A 21,100-nucleotide genomic window follows, 5' to 3' on the forward strand; every position below is an offset into this window, starting at 1 on the left:
TGCTAGGCATCTAAATTTGCTTCCTTGTGTGGCAAATGTGATACAACAACTTTTAATTCCTGGTAGGCTTGTTTGTTTGTTTGTTTGTTTGTTTGTTTGTTTGGGGGTGGGGGAATAGAAGATGACATGGGATGATTAAGCAGAAACCCCATGCTTCTACAAGCCTGCCTTCCTTAGGACATTTGTGTAGAGCATGGATGTCCAACCTTGGGGCTGCACTGTGTGAAGAGGACTTGCCTTGAGCTATGTATAAAATAGGAAATATATTTAATGCATATTAGGCACTTTTTTTCACATTTTCCTATTGAAACATAAAAAGAATAACAAAACCATAAAAGGAGTGGGATATTTGACCTTGTTTTTGTGAAACTAATGCATCAATCTGCTTCGATGGCAGTGGTTGCCATTCTTACTGAGTTATCAAGGGGTTTGTCAGGTATTTCTGATGAAATTTTACTCTTACTGTATATCATCCTGGTCTTGGGCCAGACACTGAGCATCCTGATCAGTTGTAGGTGTCCCTGTTCATTGCAAGAAGTTGGATCAGATGGTCTTTAAAGTCCCTTCCAGCTCAAGTGTTTATGTTTGTGTCTTTGTAGTAGGTTCAGAACACCAGGAATCCTCCGTGTGGCCTCCCAGCCTCTCCAGAAGCCTGCCATGAAGAGCTCCAAGGGAGGCCACAAGAAGAAGTGAGGCACTGATCTGTGGAAGGGGCAGACCTGTTTGGATCCTGTGACTCTCTCCATGCTGTGAGTATTCCTCCTGGCTGTAACTGTAGCAGGGGGAGAGAAGTCTGAAATGGAATTAAGCTGGACCAGGCTTTGGGCAACTTGATCTAACCATAGCGTCCCTGTTCATTGCAGAGGAGTTGGACTGGATGACCTTTAAGAGTGCCTTCCAACTCAAACAATTCTGTGATCCTATGATTTTTTTTTTTATCTCTGTACACATTTAGTGTAGGTGTCCTGTTCTCAAACATGCAGGTGGGTGGGAGGGGGATGCTGAAGGGTTTTCAGTCACCAGCAGTGCAGCCAGACACTGGGCAGAGGTGTGAGCAAAGTCCTTCAAAGGTGCTCTGAAAACTCAGAGAGACTGTACCAAATCCACAAGTGTCCATGGGGTGGGAATGCGTACAGGGTAAGTGTAGGAAGGTTGGCTGTGGACACCCAGGACATTGGGATGATGTACCATAGCACAATTGACAGCGGAGAGGAGATAGCAGGACCACACTGTGAGCTCCTTGATGGAACTGGTAAATGATTTATAGGAGATCTTGAGCTCCTTACCCCGTGTTGGTGCTCCTGCACAGACCGAGGTTGCAAGTACTGCAATGCTGTCTGCCTCTGCAGCCAGCAATGCCCTTTCTTGATGGCATTTCCCTGTTTTTCAGCGTGAAACAGCAGCTTGCAGGAAGGCACTGAGGACAGTCTGCACTTCTGGGAGAGCAGCAGGCAATTGCATTTACCAAGCTACCAGCCAGAGGAGGGAGGAAGACGGCGGCTGTAGGTCTGTCTGTTGCATCCACCTCCCTGGGCCCCAGCAGATGTGGGTGGGCAGATGCAGCTGGGTCTGGGGTACCCTTGGTGATGTCACAGCTGCCCACCTGTGTAGGCATTGCTCCTCACGCAACCAGGGCAGAGGTGCATCATTCTTGCCTTCCTGTGGGGACAGGGGTGAGGGTGACTGGCCTTGCTGTGCTCAGATCTTCAAGGGGATGCAGGGGCCTTGGGTGCATGTGGAAAGTGGGGCACTAGTGGTATCAGGTGTACCAGGGCTGTGGGGGCTGGGGGTAAAGCTGCACTTCAGACTCTTTCATGCCTGCATTCTGCTCAGCCGTCCAAAGATCACAAGGGATGTCCTCGTCTGACCAGAATTAAATAAGAAGCATTTTCCCAAGATAGCTCTTAACCCCATCCTTACTGGGCTGCATTGCTTCTCTTGCCTGCTGACACATTCCTTTCTTGTTCAGTGTGAGGCTATGGCACATGGGGCATGTGTAGAGATAAGGGAACAGCACTGGTCTCATCTCCCATCTCCTCTAATACATTGGGAAGCACAGCCAGAGCAGGGCAGAAACACTTGAGCTTCATGTGCAGGGGAAGTGCTGGGTTCTCTGTGACAGGCACAGAACTCTCCTTGGAAAGATACCATGTACTGTAAGCAAAGTGTTCACCCCCCACTTCATGTTTTGCAGCAAGTGGCCCCACAGCAGGCTTCACCATGGTATCAAGAGAGCATGTGGGCCACGGAACGGCTCTGCTGTGCTGGAGGTACATGGGGCACCTGCTCTGTGCACTCACTGTCCTGGAGGTTGTCGGGACATTGGGACTGATGATCTACGCATTGCTGGTGGAAGCAGGGAACCTGGTCAACCTCCCCAGCAAACGCATTGGCTTTTACAACTTCTGCCTTTGGAACGAGACGGCCGGGAAGCTGCAATGCCTGGAAGTCAGCCATCTGCAGGCCATGGGCATCAGCTGGCTTGGAATAGCACTGGCCAGGGTTTGTGTCTATATCTGCTCAGTCATCAGTTTCTTCTACCCCCTTTTCCTTGCAAACGTGAGATGCACGGACAAGGTAAAGGGCTGGAGGGGATTGCTCATCATACTCATCACCAAAATGTTACTCCTATCTGGAGGTCTGGGTATATTTCTCCTCCAAACTTCACCGTGGATTCACCCCTCCGATTTCACTGGGGGTTTTCTGGCACTGGTTGGAATTCTGGCACTGATTCTGCTCCAGATTCTCACTGTCACTATGTACACCATCTGGGCCAAGCACATGAAGCCACATCAAAGCCCTTTCACTGAGGAGGCCTTGCCCATTAAAATCTGAAACTGAGATGCAGGATGATGTGATTTAGAACAGTAATCATGCTACAGCTTTAATCACTGGCAGGATCTTTATTCCAAGTGTTCACATCCAGTGTCCTGGTTTCAGCTAGGACAGTTATCTTCTTCACTGTATCTGCTACAATGCTGTGTTTTGGCTTTAGGATAAAAACAATTTCGATTACATACCAATGTCTCAATTGCTGCTGAGTAGTGCTGTGCAGAGCTGAAGACGTTTCAGTTTTTCAGCTTCTCTGCCAGGCCAAGCAAGGGGACTGAGGGCTAGGAAGCACAGAGCTAGGAAGGGTCAGAACCAGGAGAGCTGCCCTGAACTGATCAAAGGGATATCCCATACTATAAAATACTATGGAAAACCTCTAAAAACGTTTCACTTTCTCAACTATGGGTGCGTTGCTTAGCTGCACGAGTGGAAATCACGTGCTTATTTTGCAGTCAGAACCAGGGAAAGAAGCTTGCCAAAGAGGGTGTGGCATCAGAAGACAGACTGTCCTACCCCCCCTGAGCAAGTCTAGGCAAGTTGCCCAGCTGCAAAAGAGGCCTACGTGACCAACGTGACAGGGGACAGAGTGGCTACAACCTCAAATTAAACTGGAGGCCACACAGGTATAGAAGTACTTTGCATCTTGTGCTACACACTGCAGCGAGATACAAAGAAATATTTAACTGATAATTTGCTGTTGTTTCACCTAAATTTAGCCCAAGGGAACTTCAAAAGTAACTCAGTAACTGATACGTTCAGGTAGTGATATGTGACTGAAGCAGGGAGCTGGGCGGGGGACAGCTGCTGCTTGGGGACTGTCTAGGCATTGGCCATTGGGAAGCAAAGAATTGCACTGTACAGCCCTTGTTTTGTAAATATACATTACTATTGTGTTATTTTCCTTTTCTCTTTTGTCTTACTAAATAATTTTTTTCAGCCCATAAGTTCCACTTTTGAGTTTTCTTTTCCTAGATTCTCTTCCCCAGCTCCCTGAGAGCTGCTTTTGGGTTTTGAAATTGTAAGCCAAGTAAAAACAAGAAAAAAAAGTTTATTTAGTTCTTCTCCCCTGGAGCTAAGCAGGTACTTACAAAATAGTTTGTTTCTTCAAATCTTTATTCAAAGTAACATGGGTGCATGAGTTACCACTCTTGCCCACATCACATGAACCACCTTGCTGGTATCGATCTTCCTTGGGATGTTCTTACTGCGAGCTGAACCTTGACTTTTCTAGCAGCTGGCATCAAAGGAATCCCACTTACAGGCGGGCTGCTGGTCCACAGCTTAGCTTACAGGCAGTTCATGCCCATAGCAAGTATGCACTCCCTCCGTTACTGCCCTGTGTTCGGTCCCATCCAACACAAGCTTGGCGCTCATGATGACCTCAGACTCAACCCAGGCTCCCATTAGCGGCCAGCATACTTCACTATCCTTGAGTTTACACAGTAACATTTCTCCACTCCCTCTGTTGCTGTTTGTGAGGGTTTGTAGCGTCACAGTGACAAGATGTGAGGTTAAGGGAGACCAGCAGGACACTGCCTGACACGTGACCCAGGAATGCCCTCTCTGAGGGCATCCAATTTTCCTTCTTGATGGGCTGTGCTCTCTTAATCCCGTCCTTGCCTGCACAGCTGTGTAGAGGCAATGCTAAGTGAAGAAGATCTCCCTGACATATTTCAGAGCATCATCATCAGAGTCATCAAGGCCAGTCCTCTCTGCATCCGTGCTAGCACCAGAAGAAGATGGGGGGCCCGGGCTGTGGTGGCTGCCTTCCTTCACGCTGGCTGTGCCTTCGGGAGCCTGGCTCGGTGCTGCCTGCAGCTCCTGTTCCACCTGCTGATGAAGGTCCTGCTCCTCTTGGCTCCCGCTGCAGGCCTCCTCCTCAGCTCCCTTACGCTGCAAGCTCTAACACAAGGACCATCAGCCGCCCCCCCACGCAGGGCCACGCCAAAAGGCTGCCCCTGCGGGCCTCAGCCACGGACAGGCCGCTGCGCTCAGGATGAAAGGAAGCCGCGGGCTCACCTCGGCCAGCACCCCCAGCGCCACGTCCACCAGCTCCGCCTCGTTCATGCAGTACACGGTCGCCGCCCTGGGCACCGCAAGGGGACGGTTTATAGCGGGAAGCGCTCCGGCCCCACCCACCCTCTCCTCACCCGGCGGCTCTACCTGGGCTCCGCCGCCGCTTTCTGTCGCCGCCGCCGCCCGACCCGGCCCGGTCCCCCCGCCCGCCGCTCGCCTTCCCCCGCCGCCCCCATCCAGGCGGGCAACAGCCGCCGTCGCCGCGCCGCCGCCATCTTGTGTGCAGCCGCCATCTTGCGCGCCGCGGCACGGCTCGAGGCTGTCCCCTCCCGGCCCGCCTCACGCTACGCACCACCAACGTGCTGGAGGCTTTTTTTTTTCCTGGATACCGTTGCCGTACGGTAATACCTCATTCCTGCCCTGGCCATCCCAAAGCTGGGTAGGAAGCCTCGAGCCAGTCCTTCCACTGAGTTTGCTGCCTTTAGAAAAGGCTGCTGTCACTACTGCCTGGTCTAGGAGCTGGCTGCAGTCCCATCTCCTCCGTTCCTCAGCAAAACAAGAGGCTTTTATTTCCAGCCACCTCCACTCAAATGTCACTCACTCATCTATTCCAGTGCACAAAGACACTCTGACTTCAGAAACAGAGATTAGAAGAGCATTCTTTTCTTTAAAAAACTTAAAAAAAAAAAAAAAAAAAAAAAAAATCACACTGACATCTTATTAACCCAGAAGCTACGCCCTGCTACCCAGCTAATTTCTGCAGATCAGCACATCCCCCATTTGGCTGATAGACCAGCTATTTATCAACTCTCCAGAAGCATCAACTGACCGAATCCACCCAGCCCTTCCATTCAAGCACTTGTTCTCCCTGACTCAACTGATACTTAGTATTTTAGGAGCTAGCTCTGTTAATAGAGCATTATGAAGGACCAGGCAGGTTCTCGTCTTCTTATCCACCATGAAATACATCAGGCATTATGTAGTTTCTGATCTCTAATGCAAGCATTTCAGAAGGTCTGACTCAGGATCCCTTCTGCAATTGCCAAAGAACACAATACATCCAAGCAACGCAGCTATTTTTGCTCCTCAATGACTGGTACTGGTAGTCCCTACTGAGAGACTGTCAGTGCAGGAAGCACCTGGTGAAAACAAAATAGTCTTTTCTCCACATAGGAGCCTGTTCTTGGCACATTTCTGCCTCAGCCATTCTCCACACTTTGCAGCAATAGACAAACAGAGCACAGGAATCAAATGCAAGGGAGTATCTTCTTTTTATGAAAAACAACAACACAAAACGAAAAAATATTAAACCCAAATAATACTCTGGTTCTGCACTGGTTTTTCCAGTTTGAGCCATCCATTTCACCACACAGTGCTGCATCACACATGCCTTCTCCAGTTTCTCTGTCTACATAGCCCCTGACATGATTCCAGCAGCCTCCCAACCATGTGCTACATTGAGACCCCCCCTAGAAGAGGGAGTCCAGCTGCCATAAGAGGTCAGTGAAGCTCTATTTTCACTGCTGCCACTGAAGGAGACCCATATCAGCATTCTGTTGCACAGTGGTTTGGCATGTGTATTTAACAACTGCCAAGAGGCAAAAGCTAAAATGAAAAGAGTGATTGTGGCATGCCTTCTTTCCCATGCAGTTTGTTCCTGTGGAGTTAACACTTTTTTGTTTGTTCGCTTTTTTCCCTCCCAATTCTGCTGCTCTCTTCCTTCAACACAGCTCCAATTAAGACTTTTGAGCCAGTAGGGTTGTTAACTTAATCTTCCCATCCATAGAGGCAGTGAGGCAAGTCCCACAGTCCATGGCTGTGCTCCAGTCCACTGTGACAACAGGAGCTCGGTGTCCTCCCAAGGAAAGGCAGCTCTCCAGGACCTTGTCCTCACCATTTAACTACAAGAAAAATATAAGAATTTAATGAGGCAAGCTGCTCCAGCATGGGCAGTGTATCCACAGAAGAACCCAAAGCCTACTACATACTCCATATCCCTATCAGCATACTTTTTCCTGTTTAATTGTGTATACTTATATTTACGTAGCACACGAGGAAATGAGTTTTCCATCTCAAGACAGAAGCACATGATTTTAAACAGCTCAGCTTCTGACATCAGCTAAGCTATAGTAGCTGAACAAGACAGGCTAAGAGCAGAGTTGTGAGGAACAGGCAAGTTTAAGCTGTAGCTCATGTTCATGAAGGTGCTCTGAATGTCCCAGCTGCTAAGTAAGAATTCTATTTAAACTGACACGTAATGGCTTATTCTGGTGTGCACTGACTCAAAAGAAGGTAGGCTGTGATCAGTTTGTGTTGAAACCATTCAGGCTTGTTCTTACTTCAGTGCTGCGCACACATGACGAGGAAATAATCAGTCTGGGATGAGCATAGCAAGCACACGATGCAGATTACAGATGAGCAGTTGGAACAGTCATAGTCAATAAATTAAAAAAAAAAAAACAAAAACTTTTGTCTTGGGCACTTAGCACCAAAGAATATCATTCCTGGAGTTCACACACTTGCTTGAACAGCACACAGTGCCAAAATGCATGCAGTACAGACCACACATCAAACTGAACAGCAAGTTTCACAAAGCAGAGGTAGGCAAGTTGCAGCCTTGTTACAAGTGCTTGGATGCAAAAGGGAGTTTCTCATCATTTTGGGGACTTACCTTAAAAATGACTCCCCCAGTTGAAGAACATGTCAGCATATAGTTTCCCTCAGAGTCAAAGGCAAAAAGTCTTCCTCGTGGGAATTGGACTTGTTTGTATCCACTGTATCCAGACAGCACAAAGGGACCTGTAGCTTCACTGGGAAGAGCATACTCTGAGATCTTCAAGCCACTTTTGTGGATGTTCCACTGAATAAACTGGAATAGAAAAAAATAAATTATAAAAGCCCATAGTTAAATTGACTGGAATACAGAGGGGCCATTCACCATTTTTAAGAGAGGGGGATATCTCACACAAACAGAAGACAGCATTTTCACAGCTCTAAGTGGCTATATTTACAAAACATGGGATGCAAAGGCAGCAAGCGTGCCTACTACCCAGGCACACATATGCATTATATTTCATAAGCACTATTGCATATGAATACTTCCATAGTACAGGCAGGATCCTGTTGGGATTTCACTCAACTTTCACCAGTCAAGGACCCATGTCACCATAAAACATCTTTGGCCTGAGCCAAATCTCTATTGCTAGAGACTTTGGAACTACAGAAATTGAAGCATTTGTTATAAGCAATTGAGAGCTACTTGCAAGGAAGTTCATGCTAAGTTAACAAGGATCTGCTCCCCAGGACGTCTCAGACCTTAAATATGGTGATTTCAAGAGCACAGAAAGGTCATCTTTGCCTGGATTCCCTAGGAAGGGAATGTTTCACCAAGAGCAGGGTTTGCATGCAAAGTCCAAAGCATCTTCAGCTGCTAATGCACTTTCTGGCCGCCATCTCTACAGATAATAAATGAAACTGGGTGGTGCTCTGCACGTATGAATGTGGTTACTAACAGCCTGCAGATTCACATGGTATGGATAACAAAAACACCTAAAAGAGTGGACTCACAAAGGGTTCTTTACACCAGCTGACCAATGCAAGTCACCTAGAGCTCACCTTGCCATCCTCGCCTATGCTGTAGACAGTGTTCTCATCATAGCTGAACTCAACGGAGTAGACTTCCCCATCATGTGCCTTCCAGCTCATGGCACACTCATGCTGCTGCATATCTGAGGGAAGAATCAGTACTGAAACATTCCCAGTACTCACACAGAGCTGGGGTGAGGAGAGACCATTTACATTAATAAGGACACTATCCCAGCCCGCTACTCCAGACAGTGGGAGCACAATCCAGCCTGAGAGCATCCTATCTTTATTCTCCAGTGTGTAGCTTTCAATTCCACTGACTACAGTCACCGTCTATAACTGGCCACTGCCTCCTCCAGCTTTAGTGCTCAGTGTCAACTGCACTCACTCTCTACCAAAAGACACTGCCACCTTTATTCTCCTGCCCTTGCAAGCCTATTCACTCCCACAGCTGCTGCTACCTCTGTCCTCACACCTACCTTCACAGCTCAGCCACTGTGGCAAAAACAGATCCTTTCTCACAAAGAAGGAAGGCTCCAGCTGCCTTTATCACAAGGATAAACTAAAGAGGCCAGAATCTGAGAAACTGAAATTGTCCAATGAAGAAAGACCTGCATGAAGTCTTTGCCTTCAATCAGTAATCCTTTCAGGGCAGCCTCTGGCACATCCAACATGACATGACCCAAATGCAAGTTAGCTTTGCTCCCCCTCAGCAGGAAGGAAACAAATCCAGCACTATTAGGGCTTTCACACAATGTCCTCAAGGGAAAGTTTGTCAATTTACCCCTGAGAGTGGTTGTGGAGGACAGAAAACAACTTCCAGCTTAACACTTGGTCACAATGCACTGTTGTCTCCCTCCTGAAAAGAGAAGGATGCTGGAGCTTCGCAGCCAGCAAGTGACACCAAAAGACCACCTCACCACTCAGTTCCAACATACCAAAGAGACGAACAATCCCATCCGCAGCCCCTGTGACCAGCAGGTTGCCATTGTGGTTGAAGGCTGTGCAGTTAATAGCGATAGGCTCAGGCTCCAGGGAGAACTGCAACTAGAAGGGAAAGTCTATATGAATGCCTAAAAGCCTCTAATGGATCTGAAATGCTAAGCAGCTATACTCCAGGGGAGGGAAGGAAGATGCTATCAAATAACAAGAGCTCCCACAGTTTGAACTCCTATACCTTTCACAACCACAGACTTTAGGGTTGGCAGCTGCATTTAACTGTGATGTCTGATCAACAGTTTACCTCAGCCAAGATGCAGCTATCTTGAAAACGTCCTTAAAGCTGCAAAACCAGCTTCTGGCAGACACTAGTGCAAGTGTGTTTCATTCTCCTATGCATCAGGGAAAGCACAGGTCAAAAGTGAGGGATGGGACCAGGATTCACTGCCAGAATCTGATCCAACAGAGATGATGTAAGACTAATTCTCAGAAAGCAGTTCATAGCTTTAAAAACAAACAAACAACACAGGTTGAGAGGCACTTGAATACATGGCTAGAAGAGTTCTGAAGATAGCGACCAGCTGCCATACAACTGAAACTTGTCTACAGCAGTCCTGGAGCATGCTAGATGGAGATGAACAGCTAAAGCTCACCATGCTCACACCACAGTGAAAGTCAGAGTAATTTAGAAAGAAAGCCTACACATTAGAACAGGAGATATTCATTCTCAGCAAGCAGACCTAGAAAGGAAAGGAACCCAGCAAGTACCTGCTGCTTCATTGTTTTAGTGTCCCACAGCAACAGCTTCCCAGGAACTTGGTTCATGCTTTTGCCCCCAGAGGTGACTACTGAGAAGTCCATGTGGGAGATGGGGCTTTGGGCTGCTGCAGAACAGACAAAGGAAGCACCACTTGGACTGCAGGCAAGCGACAGGATTCTGAAATACAGCAGAGAGTGTGAAATGCTTCTCTCCAGCAACAGCCTCAGGAAGGCTATTCAGCTCCTCATTCTGCCATGAAAGAGGGGTCCTCTATCTCACATGCACTGTAAAGGAGGGTATGATTCATGTGCTTAGGCAAACTGTGAGTCTCTCCAGTGTACCTGATCAATTTTATTCCATTCAGAAATTGCCTTCTACCCAAAGACTAAGAGGTACTGCAGTTACAATACCTTTGTACAATCAGAACTAACAAGATACAGGTACATAAATATACATGTCTACAAAAACACGTACACATGTACGTACATGTATGTGTACACGTGTATATATACATACAATCCCAAAGAGATAAATCAGCATTTGATAGTTACCTGGGCATGTCTTCATCAATGCTAATTTCACAGAGATTCTTCTTTGCTTCAGTGTCATAAAGACGAACTGTCCCAACTCCACTGCCAAGCAGTAGCTTGAAACCAGCAAGGAACAGATGAAGGAGTGTGAGGGAAGCATACAACAATGCCATGCAGTAACTGCCAACACCATAATGCTTCTTTTCCCCCCAGTTTGTACATTTTGATTATACATAACTCCTGCAGGTACATCCTGTCTTTCTGTGCATATCATGCTGAGTAAGACAACTGTAAAGCCACAAGAAGTGGGGTAAAAGCACTGCTTTCCTTTCCAGACATTGTGAGAAAAAGGCCTGATAAGCAAAGAGGTGAAGTACAAGCCACTTTCTGGAGCATTTAAGATGCTAATTCCACATGGAGTCTCAACATCTATGGGAGTACCGGAAGAATAACACAGAATCAACAATCTGATCTGAAGGGAAAGCCAAGAAGAAACCACACCCTCTCACCCAGAGAAGAATTAAATTATTCAGAAGGGCTCATACATGTTTTCCCAGTGGTGCCACAATTTAAAAATGAAGTAACAGAGGGATGTACTTTCAAGGAAAATGAAGCAAGCAAAGCCTTCTCCCTTCAGAGCCTGAATTGCTGCTGCATCCCCACATATTTCAGAGAAAAATCTTTCTATAGAAGGAAAAATTCCCCCAAGCAGAAGAAATATTAATGACTGTATAGACAGCACATAATTAAAAACCCTCTCTAGTAACATAATTAGAGGGAAAATGTTTATGGGAAAGAAACATTTAAACAGCCGTGATACTTATCGAGCATTCAAGCCCTTGTGCAAGTACTGACCCCTAGCGGTGGAAGACAACAGTGTAGAAGTGGCCTGGAGCCATTTTCACACCTGCACAAACCAAGACGCCAACATCACACCCTTGTTCTCTCTTCTGCTTCTGGCTCAGAGTGAGAGTGTAGCTCCACAGCACCCTGCTGCAAGGTTCCCACAGGCTGCTGTGGCTCTGCCTGCCTGTACAAGTGACAGCCTGCAGAATGTCAATTCTCTCAATGGAGCTGCCCTGTTCAAATGCCACAGCTCAGAAAGTTATGTTTCAGGACAAGCAGTAATGAATTTCGTGCTCAATACACAAAGCACGCACCTCACTCTCTGGCTTTTATTAGACTACGGGCTTCAATTCTCCCTTAAGTGGAAACTAACTGTTCTGCTGATTTTACCTGCAGTGCTGCCACCTAGAAGGTAGTGTGAAACATAACAACAGAGCTCCATCAGCTGAGACTCTCAAGTCTCCACGTAGACAAGCTACTCACCAGCCGATCACGCTTGGTTGCCCATTCTAGAGAGAGCAGCGGAGACTTGGAAATAGATGAAGCTTTAGTTTGCATTATGGGGTTAAAAGACCACACTTTGATGACACCATCGACATCCAAGCTGGCCACCCTCCGTCCAGAACAATCAACCCTACGTGCAGAAAGAAATGGATTGGATATTTTTTTTTTCTCCCTGAAGTTCTTAGATGCAAATATGTATCCCAGTAATCTTTTCTCACCTGGCCACACAGGCTCCAATTCCCGCTGTAGGAATCAGAATTTCATTGCACTGTTTTGCATGCTTTGCTCTTAAGCAACACAGATGTGCTTTTACTGGGAATTTCCTCCCTACTGACATTATCCTATCACAAAAATCTTTCTCCACTCTCAATGCAAAAAGAGGCCAGACATGGCTGGTCCTCTGGAGAGGTTTCTAGGATAGAGCCCTCTTCTGCCAGCCTATTACCTGCAGTACATAATAGATGAGTGGTGCTCCCCAAACTCCTCCTGGCTCAGGACAATGAAAGGCTGCTCTTGCCGAACCCCAACAGACTCCGTACTGCTGGCAGGCATCTTGGTTGAAGTCTCTGCTTGGTCAGCTTGTGGCTCTGAACATGGCTCTGGCTCAGATGCGCTAATATCTGCTTTCTTCTCAGCACTCTGAACCTGTAGGAAGAAATCCCGTGTGAAATACAAGGAGGCAGCATCAGGTCAAGCTTTTCAGCCACGCTGCTCACTGGGAGAAAGAACAAAGAAGCTGCTGTACTGAAACAGAAGTGTTGCCAGCTCAAGTCCTTTTCTGCCAACAGACCTTCTTCCTGAGCACAGGGATAGCAAATTGCACAACTGTCCCATTTAATACAACCTCCTTGGCAGTAGGGCCTCTTATACAACCCCACAACATACCCAGTCATACAGATTCCTATAAGGATCAAAGGAACTGCAGCATCTCTGCTCAGCTGATACCCCAGCTGATATCAGAGGCTCATTTGACACTATTCAAGCACAGATTTGCAATCAAACATCAACCTACACTGCCTAAAGCAAGAATTACTTAAGACTTCACAACATATAGTACAATCTTCACAAAAGCTCTTAGAGGATGGTAAGCCACAGTGGATGGACTATGCTTGTCTGACAGGTATTTAGTCTGTGCATAATATAGCAGTCAATGCAGCCAACTAATGACAACTGTAGAGTCAACACACAAGTCCAGAAGCTCAAAATCTTTTTGACAGAACAGACAGCGTTAGAACAACTAGATTTTTAGGAGTTGAAGGTATGTAAGAGAGACAAGACATCCATCGTGGCACACACAAGTATGAAAGTAGTTTGTCACTAGGAGGGGACACAGAGCACGACTCAGTAAAACATGTGCAAACAACCTTATCTACATCATTCTCTGAAGATAAAAATGCCTGAAGAATCTGCACGATAATGGATTTCCGCTCCCTATAAATAAGTCAAGGATATGTTAGTAGTGATATATCTTGAGCAAAAGGTCAAACGCTGCATAATTAAATCATCTGAATTCACAGAACTGGAAAAGACTGGGAAACAAATCCAACAGTGCCTCACTCTGTAATAATTAAAAGTGGGGAGATAACTAGCAATGAATGGCACTCAAGTTAAAAAAAAAAAAAAAAAAAAAAAAAAAAACAGTACAGCCTTTCAGCTTCCTTTTTGCTTATATGCACTGTATACAGCAGTAAGCTAAACAGTATCAGCTTCGCCAGGAGGACCAGATATAACTTCTGCAAAGGCAGGAAACTGCTGCTTTAACCTGGAGCATCACAGCAAAAGGGAGGTCAAAGGATATTTGGTGGGCGGGAGGGGGGGGGAGGGGGGGTGTCTGAGACATTCTGACTAGTGTTTAATGAAGTCTTTCAGGTAAGTCATGAAGAACAAAGTTCTCACACAGCCTGGAACACTCTGATGGAATAACATTTCTCCAAGGCAGTGTGCCTCATGTAGAACAGCCACATATATCAGCTGATAAGTGCCAGTCCCTCAGCACCACCTCTCCTGCAGGGGACTTGCTTATATAGCCAGTACAAACATGGCTGAGATGATGCCATCGTTCCTCTGGCACAGTTTCAAAATACCACATGGCTGCTGGAAGCCAGACAACATGCAGGTGAACAGCAGCAGTCCAACTTCAGACACGGTTTTATTATCACAGAATTGTAGATGCTGGAAGGGACCTCTAGAGATCATTGAGCCCAACCCCCTGCCAAAGCAGGCTCCCTAGATCGGATTGCAGAGGCAGACATCCAGGCTGGTCCTGAACATCTCCACAGGAAGAAACACTGCAACCCCCTTTGGAGCACTGGAACAGGCTGCCCACATCCTGTGAAGAAATTCTTCTGCATGTTTGTTCAGAACTTCCTATGCTTCAGTTAGTGGCCATTTCCCGTTGTCCTATCACCACACACTGCTGAGAAGAGTCTGGCCTCAGCCCTTTACCTCCCACACCTCCTCTCCTCATAACAGAGGTTCTCCAGGCCCTTTTATCACCATACTAGAAAGCAGGACATCCTTTATGTGGGGTGATCCTTGCAGTTTTGTGTGGGGATACATTTCCACTCCTATCCAGGAAAGCTTGTAACTTTTTTGCTGTCCACACAGAATGTGCACAAACCAGCATGAGAGTGTAACTGACAGAAAGAGAAAGATTCAAAAATCTGTGCTGCATGATTTTTTGGAACAGCATTTCTTATCTTTCTATTTAAAGATTAACATTGAGATCATCTTACAACTGTGTACTTCTGAGGGATGGAAGAGCCATGCCACTAAGGGGATTACAAAAAAAGTATTTGAACACAAGGCTGTTGACATCATGACGAACAGCAACTCTATTTAAAATGTCAGCGCTGAGTCCCATCTAGGGACAAAGAAATAATCTGAGAGCAGAAGGAGTTGATTAATCACAGAGGTTAACCTTTGATACAGCTGATTTGAGCAGCAAACCAGAAGCTTAACTGGAACATTGGCATCTGTCATACCATCTAGCATAAAAACAGAAACTGCCAGCCCTCCACTGCCCAGTCTCACAGTGTTGCCCAGTACCTGAGAGGTCCCTTTTGACAGCAGCTCTCTCCTTTCCTTCCCATGCTCTTGCAAGCGCTTCTGACGCTGCTGCAGGGAGCTCGACTCACCTGCTACTAACCCACTAAAGTGGCTCTTCCCATCCTTACTGCTTGCTGTTCCTTCTTTTCCTTTGGCACTCTGGAAGGCAGAGGAATGAATTGGCAAAGTTTTACTTGTACAAGGCTGCAGAAGAAAGCAAAAGGAGGCAAAAACAAAAACAAAACCAAAAAACCAACAACCTAAACATCCACAAGGGATTTACAAGTCCCTAGACATGACCTTCAGCTCTTCTTGTACTGCATTTACGCCCAGTGTACATGGGCAAGAAAGAACATTCCTTTTCCTCCCCCTCTTCCAAGTGAAAGCAAAAGCTTGGAGCAACGCTGTGCTGCAAGTTAACTCCTTGGTTACCAAGCACCTTTCAATGAATCAAGCTGAGAATCACCTGGTGATTTGCTGGTTCCTTCTTCCCTAGCAGCATGCTGCTAGTCTGTATTGGAGAAGCCCCACTTGGCTGAGCTGGTCTGGCAGGGCCCTTTTTACTCTGGGAGAGAAGAGAGGAGAGAAAGCCTCCTCGAGACTGAAGAGAATGTGCAGTACTTCTCTGGCTGCAGGTCATATCACTAAACAAAATTAAAAAGAAATAATAAACAGGACATGGAACTGCAGACAGACAACTTGATCAGAGATGACCCAACAAGAACAGTGCCTGCTGCTTGAAGCTCTGGAGGACATGTCTTCTTTCCCAAGCTCACAGAGCACTGAACACGAAAAAAAGTGTTTCAGAAATATCCTGTGTTACTGTTTAAAGCAGATCACTATAAATCATTGGAACCAACACTCACTTCTTGCAGTGTCACAGAGTTGGTGGGCCCAGCTGTTGCTAAATCACATGCATGGTCACCTTAAACTCCTATTCCTTCCGCTCATGGTTAGTATAGAAAGAATGTAAGGGAAACACAAGAACACATTTCTCCAAATAACTTCTTCAGCCTGGGTTTCCAATTCACGGCTGAAAGCAGACCAGTCTGAAAGGCAATGTACAGGGTTTCACTCAACACCCTGAGATATGCAGCAGGTTACGTTCACCAGTTTTAAAGCTCAGGTCCTCAACTTCTGAAAACACACACCTCCCTTAACCCACAGCACCTAGAACAGCAACTGTTTCCCAGAACATAACTGGGATTTTCTACACTACAGCTTTCTCTAAAAGGAGGGTAGCACATAGAGGAGGAGGAATAGCCACCTCCACTGTCTCATTCTGTCTTAAAAGAGGGAACTGTTCTACCAAAAATAAACTTTGGGCCAAACAGAGACACAGAAAATACAACCAGAATTAGCCACCATGTTAACACAAGAGTTGTCCACACAAGAAAGACCACTTTTAAAGTAAGTTTTTCTAATAGAGATGGTTAAAAATATAGCAGTTCTATTAGCTCATCCCTTGCATCACTCTCTCCCACAGGTGCAGGTGAACATCAGGGCTTTTTGTAGCTAGGCCAAAGAGATCTCAAATTAAACTCTGTGACTTGTCCTGCGCAGAGCAGTTATCAAGACAGTTCTGCAGACGAACCTTTTCAATCAGAAATTCTACACTAAAAGTAAGATTTTAAGTGTGACCTCTATTAGAACTTTTTTGTTACTGAGAGCAGCACAATTTGATCAACAGATTAAACTGCAGATTTATGAAGAATCTCATATATAACTGAGCAAAAAAGCCTGTCTCTGTGGAACAATGACCCCTCTGTGTGATGCAGGAACAGCATTTAAGAACAACACAAAGCACTCACTGCCACTAAAGAAAATACCTGAGCAGTGCTTCAGGGTATTGCACTGCTACCAGCGTCCTGGCTGCCCAGAATGCCCTGGTATAATGCTGAGACCAAAGCAGAGTCACTTCTTTGTGTGCTTCAGTTCCCAATAACCAGCAAGAATCTCTCTCAAAGAGTGGGAAATAGACATCATAGCAGAAATTTTCTCCAACGAACAAGGAAATGGCACTCCTAGAGTTTCCTTGAGCCACATAAAAGCAGCAGGGCCCATCCTCCCCTGCAGGCACTCACAGCTCAGAGTCCCCGAGCCGATCCATGTTGGCCACATATGCAGGCAGCTTGTGATGCACAACTGCTTCTTCCACTTCCAGTTCCTCTTTCTTCATGCGGGAGGATTCAGCCTGCAAAGCAAATAGCTACAAGAGAAGAAAGAACCAAATAAGTAAGCAGAAATTACACCAGAGTGCACCACTTTCCTACAGGCTGAAGTTGTTCATTCTTCTAATTTCAAGGGTCTTAGACGGTCAAGGAGGGAAGAAAGTTGCTGTGACCAGCTGAAGATCACATCAGTCCAAGTAGTCAAAACAACAGTGCTTTACAGATATGAAACTGAAGCCTGCTTAAAATCCTCCACTCCTCTCCTTGGGCTGTTGCTGTAACGGCATTAACTGTGCTGGGAAATGAGCTGGCCTGGGCAGCCCGGATCAGCCTGCCACTGCACACAGGCAGCTCAAAGCCAAAGCCCTCCACATGACTGGTGGCAATCATGTGCAGGCACCAAGCCTAGAAGGTAATCTCCTTCCCACAGCCCAGGGCTTGGCAAGATGCCTGGGTGCACTGTAGCCAGTGTCATCAGGCTACCTTGAAATCCAGCTCCACACCCTGCTCAGGTCACTCCGTACATTTCTCAAATCTCTCCAATAATTATACTTTTACATCTTCTCTATAAGCATCTAGGAAAGGTAATATCAAAATAAGATAGAGCTGGGGGACATCTTGCTGGAGCAAGTCAGTGTTTCTTGCAGTTTCCTGTAAGATCTAGAATTGGGAAACAGATATTCACATTTGCATTAGTTCAACTAGATTATTTTATGTCCACTTTGACCATGGTAAAGTGGCTATTTCAGCAGGAACAGCTTCTGCCTCTTCACTGCAGGGTACTGCCACTTTTTACTGTGCTGTCAGCTAAATTTTGGAGGTGACCCTGAATACTCTCCATAAGTTTCAGCATAAAGTCCGTCACACAAGCACTTTACCTCCCACTACTTTCAGCTTGTCAGAAATGCCAGCGTAGCAGAAAAGGCATTTGCACAGTGTCTGCACCCAGCAGATAGCACAGAGAGAGTCACCTCTCACAGAGTCACCTCCAGCAGAGGCACAGTGATGTCCTACACAGACATATCAGTTACCATACCACCACTGCCCTAAGCTTGCTGGAGGCAGTTGGAAGATTAACCAAAAGAAAGGATTTATATAAGAATCTGCCTCGGAATAACTGCTCTAAATTGAAGGGGTACAACTTGTTTGGACACACAAACCCAACATCACAAAACACACAGCCTTAAACAGCCAGCAAATAAAGAGTGACTTCAATTCTGACCTTATGCCGCAGGGATTCATTTTCTTCTTGTATGAGGCTGCTTCTGTGACATTCAGCTTCAAAGTTCAGAATGACTGGCACCGGTGAGAAGCGTTAAAGAAAAACTCAAGGCAACAACTTGCCTTGACTCTAACAAACTTCACAGCTAACCCTCATCACCACCTGCCTTAAAGACAGCAAAAGTGCTCAGTCCATACCATCAGAGAGAAATATCTGAGGCCAGAAGAGTAGTAACAATATTGGGCTATCACTACACACCGCTGTGAATGGATACACCCAGACAATGGTCTAAGAGGAGACAGCTCTGGACCCAAGGTTGCACGCCTGTTTTGCACTATGCCACGTAACAAGATTTCTGACTGCTGTTCTAGTCAGAAGCAAAGGTTTGAGTTCAGTGTTAGCAGCAACCACAATCGTTTGTGCCCAGGGAGCATAACATGTCATTAGATAATTGAATAATAACTATTCTAACATCCTCTGGAAAACACCAGCTTCCTATTAAGGCGTGGCCCTGAAATTACCTGAAAGCAACAGGTTCTGTAATATTGTACTCTTGGCACTAAGAACAGTAAGCGTAACACTAGAGTAAGAGAGATTTAACCATTAGTTACCAAAAAAAGGATATGCATGCACTGAAATAAGACACTCAGAAAGTTGTGCAGAGACACAATAAACGTATCTGCCCATTGGCGTGAAAAATAGGTGGCGAAGGTGGGGTTGGAGTCCGGGGCAGGGAGGAAAGGCAGGACAAACCAATCCTTCCACTCTGCCTGGTTCTGCAGCTCAGAGGCCTGCTTGAGGAAGAACTCCTGCGCTTTGTCATTGCGGCCGGTCTGAAATACAACAGGAACAGCTCTCAACACTTCCAGCCAAACCAACCTGCAGGTACTTAGAATATTGTTTGAGTGATGAATGCAGTAGAAACTACTTTCACTACCCAAGAGAGCAAGTGGTTAGATTTCAGGTTCATCTGGGAACAAAAGAATACGCTAGATACGCTAGAAGAAGCTCCCAAATATGCTTAATCCAACCTTTTTTCTACTCACTGCAGTCTTGTTTAAAGGCTGGGGAAATGAATCAAGCCAATTCTTTACACGATTTCCAGCTAAACCAGTGCACTCTGCATACTTATATAAGATGCAAGTTCATACATTACTAAAGTATACTTCAAATTGAACAGTTCCACCACAGAAGCACCCTGAAGAAATTCATCTGATGCATTATATTTGTTATAGTCACACTCCAAGTTAAGTCCAGGATAAGAGAACAAAACCACATTTCCAGAAATATGCATTAGATTTTGCTTCCTCCCCCAGCATTCATAATTTCAAGTTTTCAATCAAGGGGGAAACATTACCCATAAGTTTTAAGAAATTGAACACTCTTGACAGGTGCTTGTCTACCCTGCTTGCCAGTGCTCTCCCCATGTAATACGGTTTTTTTTTTTTTTTTTTTTTTTTTTTAAAAGCATCATTGAGATATTTCTGCTCCAACTTGAGCTTACTATTTTCTCTTCTATTCAGAAGGGGGAAAAAAACAGTTTCACTTTCTCTCCCATGTTACCTTGTCCAAACTTGAAGCTCATTTCTCCCTCTTTTATCAACTAAACTCCAACCCTACCATTCTTTGAGACCCTCCCACTCTGATTCCTCAGGAGCTGTAGTTCACATAAGGACTTTCTGATTCCTGCCAGCAGGAACACAGACAACAATCCTGCTTCTTCATCCCTTCAGCTGCAATGAAACCCTTCTATGCAGCACTGCTATCTACTCAGCCACTCCCACCTGCCCCACCTGCACGGTGTGGACGAGGTAGTATCGATACAGGCTGGTTTTCAGCTTGTTCACCGTCGGTCGGTACACGTCTTCCAGCCGGCTGAAGAGACGGCGATCCAGGTAGCTCCAGTAGTCCCGCAGCGCAGCCAGGTCGTAGCTCTGCACGAACTGCTGCAGCTGCTCCACGATCTTATCCACCTGAGAGCGCAGGAGGCGGCTGCTGTCAAGCGAGGGCTCGCTCGGAAAACAGCGTTATTTTTGGACGAAAGGGAAGAGCCGTGCTTAGCCGACAAGACGGCAGCACAGCAAGAGGAAGACGCGCCGCCGCTTCTTAGCGCCGTTACCCCGAACGCCATCTATCAGCGAGACGGGCACGAAAATTCCTAACGGCAGCCCGCCGCCCTCAGAGGACCACGCAGCGGTTCATCGCGGCCCCGGCTCCAGCCCCGCCCTCACAGGGGACGCGGGGCCCAGCTCGGCTCGGCTGCGGCGCCTCAGGGGAGCTGCCCCCAGACAGGCTCTCAGCCCCGCCGCCCCGCGGCCTGCCCACCGCCCCACAGGGAAGGGGCCGCGGCTCCCGCTCACCCGGAAGCCCTTCTCCCGGTCCGCCTTGATCTCCGCGTCCAGCTGCTTCAGAGCGGCGGTGAAGCCGCGGAACAGCAGATACTCGCGCACCAGCTCGTCCGTCCGCTCCGTCGCCGCCGCCATGGGGCCCAGCGGCGCTGCCGCCTCTGCCCGCCCACGGCTTCACGAGCGAGGCGGCGCGGCGCCGCCAAGACTACAGCCCCCGGCGTCCCCTGCCGTGCACGCCCATCGCAAGGCACGATGGGAGCTGTAGTCCCCGCCGCTCGCCCATGCGCACCGCCCTCCCC

At 46.8% G+C, this 21,100-nt stretch overlaps 3 protein-coding genes across 4 annotated transcripts; 1 reads left to right on the forward strand and 2 right to left on the reverse strand.

Annotated features, from left to right (window-relative positions):
- Positions 1-977: 977 nt before the first annotated feature.
- Positions 978-3,735, forward strand: TMEM140 (transmembrane protein 140). The gene is made up of 3 exons (XM_052667993.1): positions 978-983; positions 1,428-1,506; positions 2,195-3,735. Exons 1-3 carry the CDS (start codon positions 978-980, stop codon positions 2,833-2,835), a joined length of 726 nt encoding a protein of 241 aa, XP_052523953.1. The 3' UTR covers positions 2,836-3,735.
- Positions 3,736-3,860: 125 nt separating this feature from the next.
- CYREN (cell cycle regulator of NHEJ) lies at positions 3,861-5,156 on the reverse strand. The gene is made up of 3 exons (XM_052669534.1): positions 4,996-5,156; positions 4,852-4,918; positions 3,861-4,734 (listed from the first exon to the last, which is right to left on the reverse strand). Exons 1-3 carry the CDS (start codon positions 5,139-5,141, stop codon positions 4,477-4,479), a joined length of 471 nt encoding a protein of 156 aa, XP_052525494.1. The 5' UTR covers positions 5,142-5,156; the 3' UTR covers positions 3,861-4,476.
- Positions 5,157-6,095: 939 nt separating this feature from the next.
- Positions 6,096-21,031, reverse strand: WDR91 (WD repeat domain 91). Of its 2 annotated transcripts, XM_052669475.1 has the most exons (15): positions 20,814-21,023; positions 20,247-20,426; positions 19,079-19,286; positions 18,454-18,536; positions 17,145-17,269; positions 15,527-15,704; positions 15,061-15,219; positions 12,458-12,657; positions 11,992-12,142; positions 10,684-10,778; positions 10,141-10,309; positions 9,372-9,480; positions 8,464-8,576; positions 7,520-7,717; positions 6,096-6,749 (listed from the first exon to the last, which is right to left on the reverse strand). In XM_052669475.1, the coding sequence occupies exons 1-15, from the start codon at positions 20,934-20,936 to the stop codon at positions 6,585-6,587; spliced, it is 2,256 nt and encodes a 751-aa protein (XP_052525435.1). In that variant the 5' UTR covers positions 20,937-21,023; the 3' UTR covers positions 6,096-6,584. The 2 variants fall into 2 exon arrangements, with proteins under 2 accessions (XP_052525435.1, XP_052525436.1); XM_052669476.1 differs by lacking the exons at positions 6,096-6,749; positions 8,464-8,576 and having other exon boundaries at positions 7,548-7,717; positions 20,814-21,031.
- Positions 21,032-21,100: the final 69 nt, after the last annotated feature.

The sequence above is a fragment of the Tympanuchus pallidicinctus genome, unplaced genomic scaffold (genome assembly GCF_026119805.1).
Source record: "Tympanuchus pallidicinctus isolate F22 unplaced genomic scaffold, pur_lepc_1.0 scaffold8, whole genome shotgun sequence".
Lineage (NCBI taxonomy): Eukaryota > Metazoa > Chordata > Aves > Galliformes > Phasianidae > Tympanuchus > Tympanuchus pallidicinctus.

Bases quoted from the DNA above. Each gene is read 5' to 3' on its own strand.
- TMEM140 (XM_052667993.1), top strand. The intron at 1,507-2,194 runs GTCTGTCTGTTG...CATGTTTTGCAG, and splicing joins GAGGAAGACGGCGGCTGTAG to CAAGTGGCCCCACAGCAGGC.
- CYREN (XM_052669534.1), bottom strand. From the start codon at position 5,141: ATGGCGGCTGCACACAAGATGGCGGCGGCGCGGCGACGGCGGCTGTTG. The intron at 4,919-4,995 runs GTAGAGCCGCCG...TGCGGTGCCCAG, and splicing joins AAAGCGGCGGCGGAGCCCAG to GGCGGCGACCGTGTACTGCA. The intron at 4,735-4,851 runs GTGAGCCCGCGG...TCCTTGTGTTAG, and splicing joins CGCTGGGGGTGCTGGCCGAG to AGCTTGCAGCGTAAGGGAGC.
- WDR91 (XM_052669475.1), bottom strand. From the start codon at position 20,936: ATGGCGGCGGCGACGGAGCGGACGGACGAGCTGGTGCGCGAGTATCTG. The intron at 17,270-18,453 runs GTCAGAATTGAA...CTTCTCTTGTAG, and splicing joins ATGAATCCCTGCGGCATAAG to CTATTTGCTTTGCAGGCTGA. The intron at 15,220-15,526 runs GTGATTCTCAGC...TCTGCCTTCCAG, and splicing joins AGGAACCAGCAAATCACCAG to AGTGCCAAAGGAAAAGAAGG.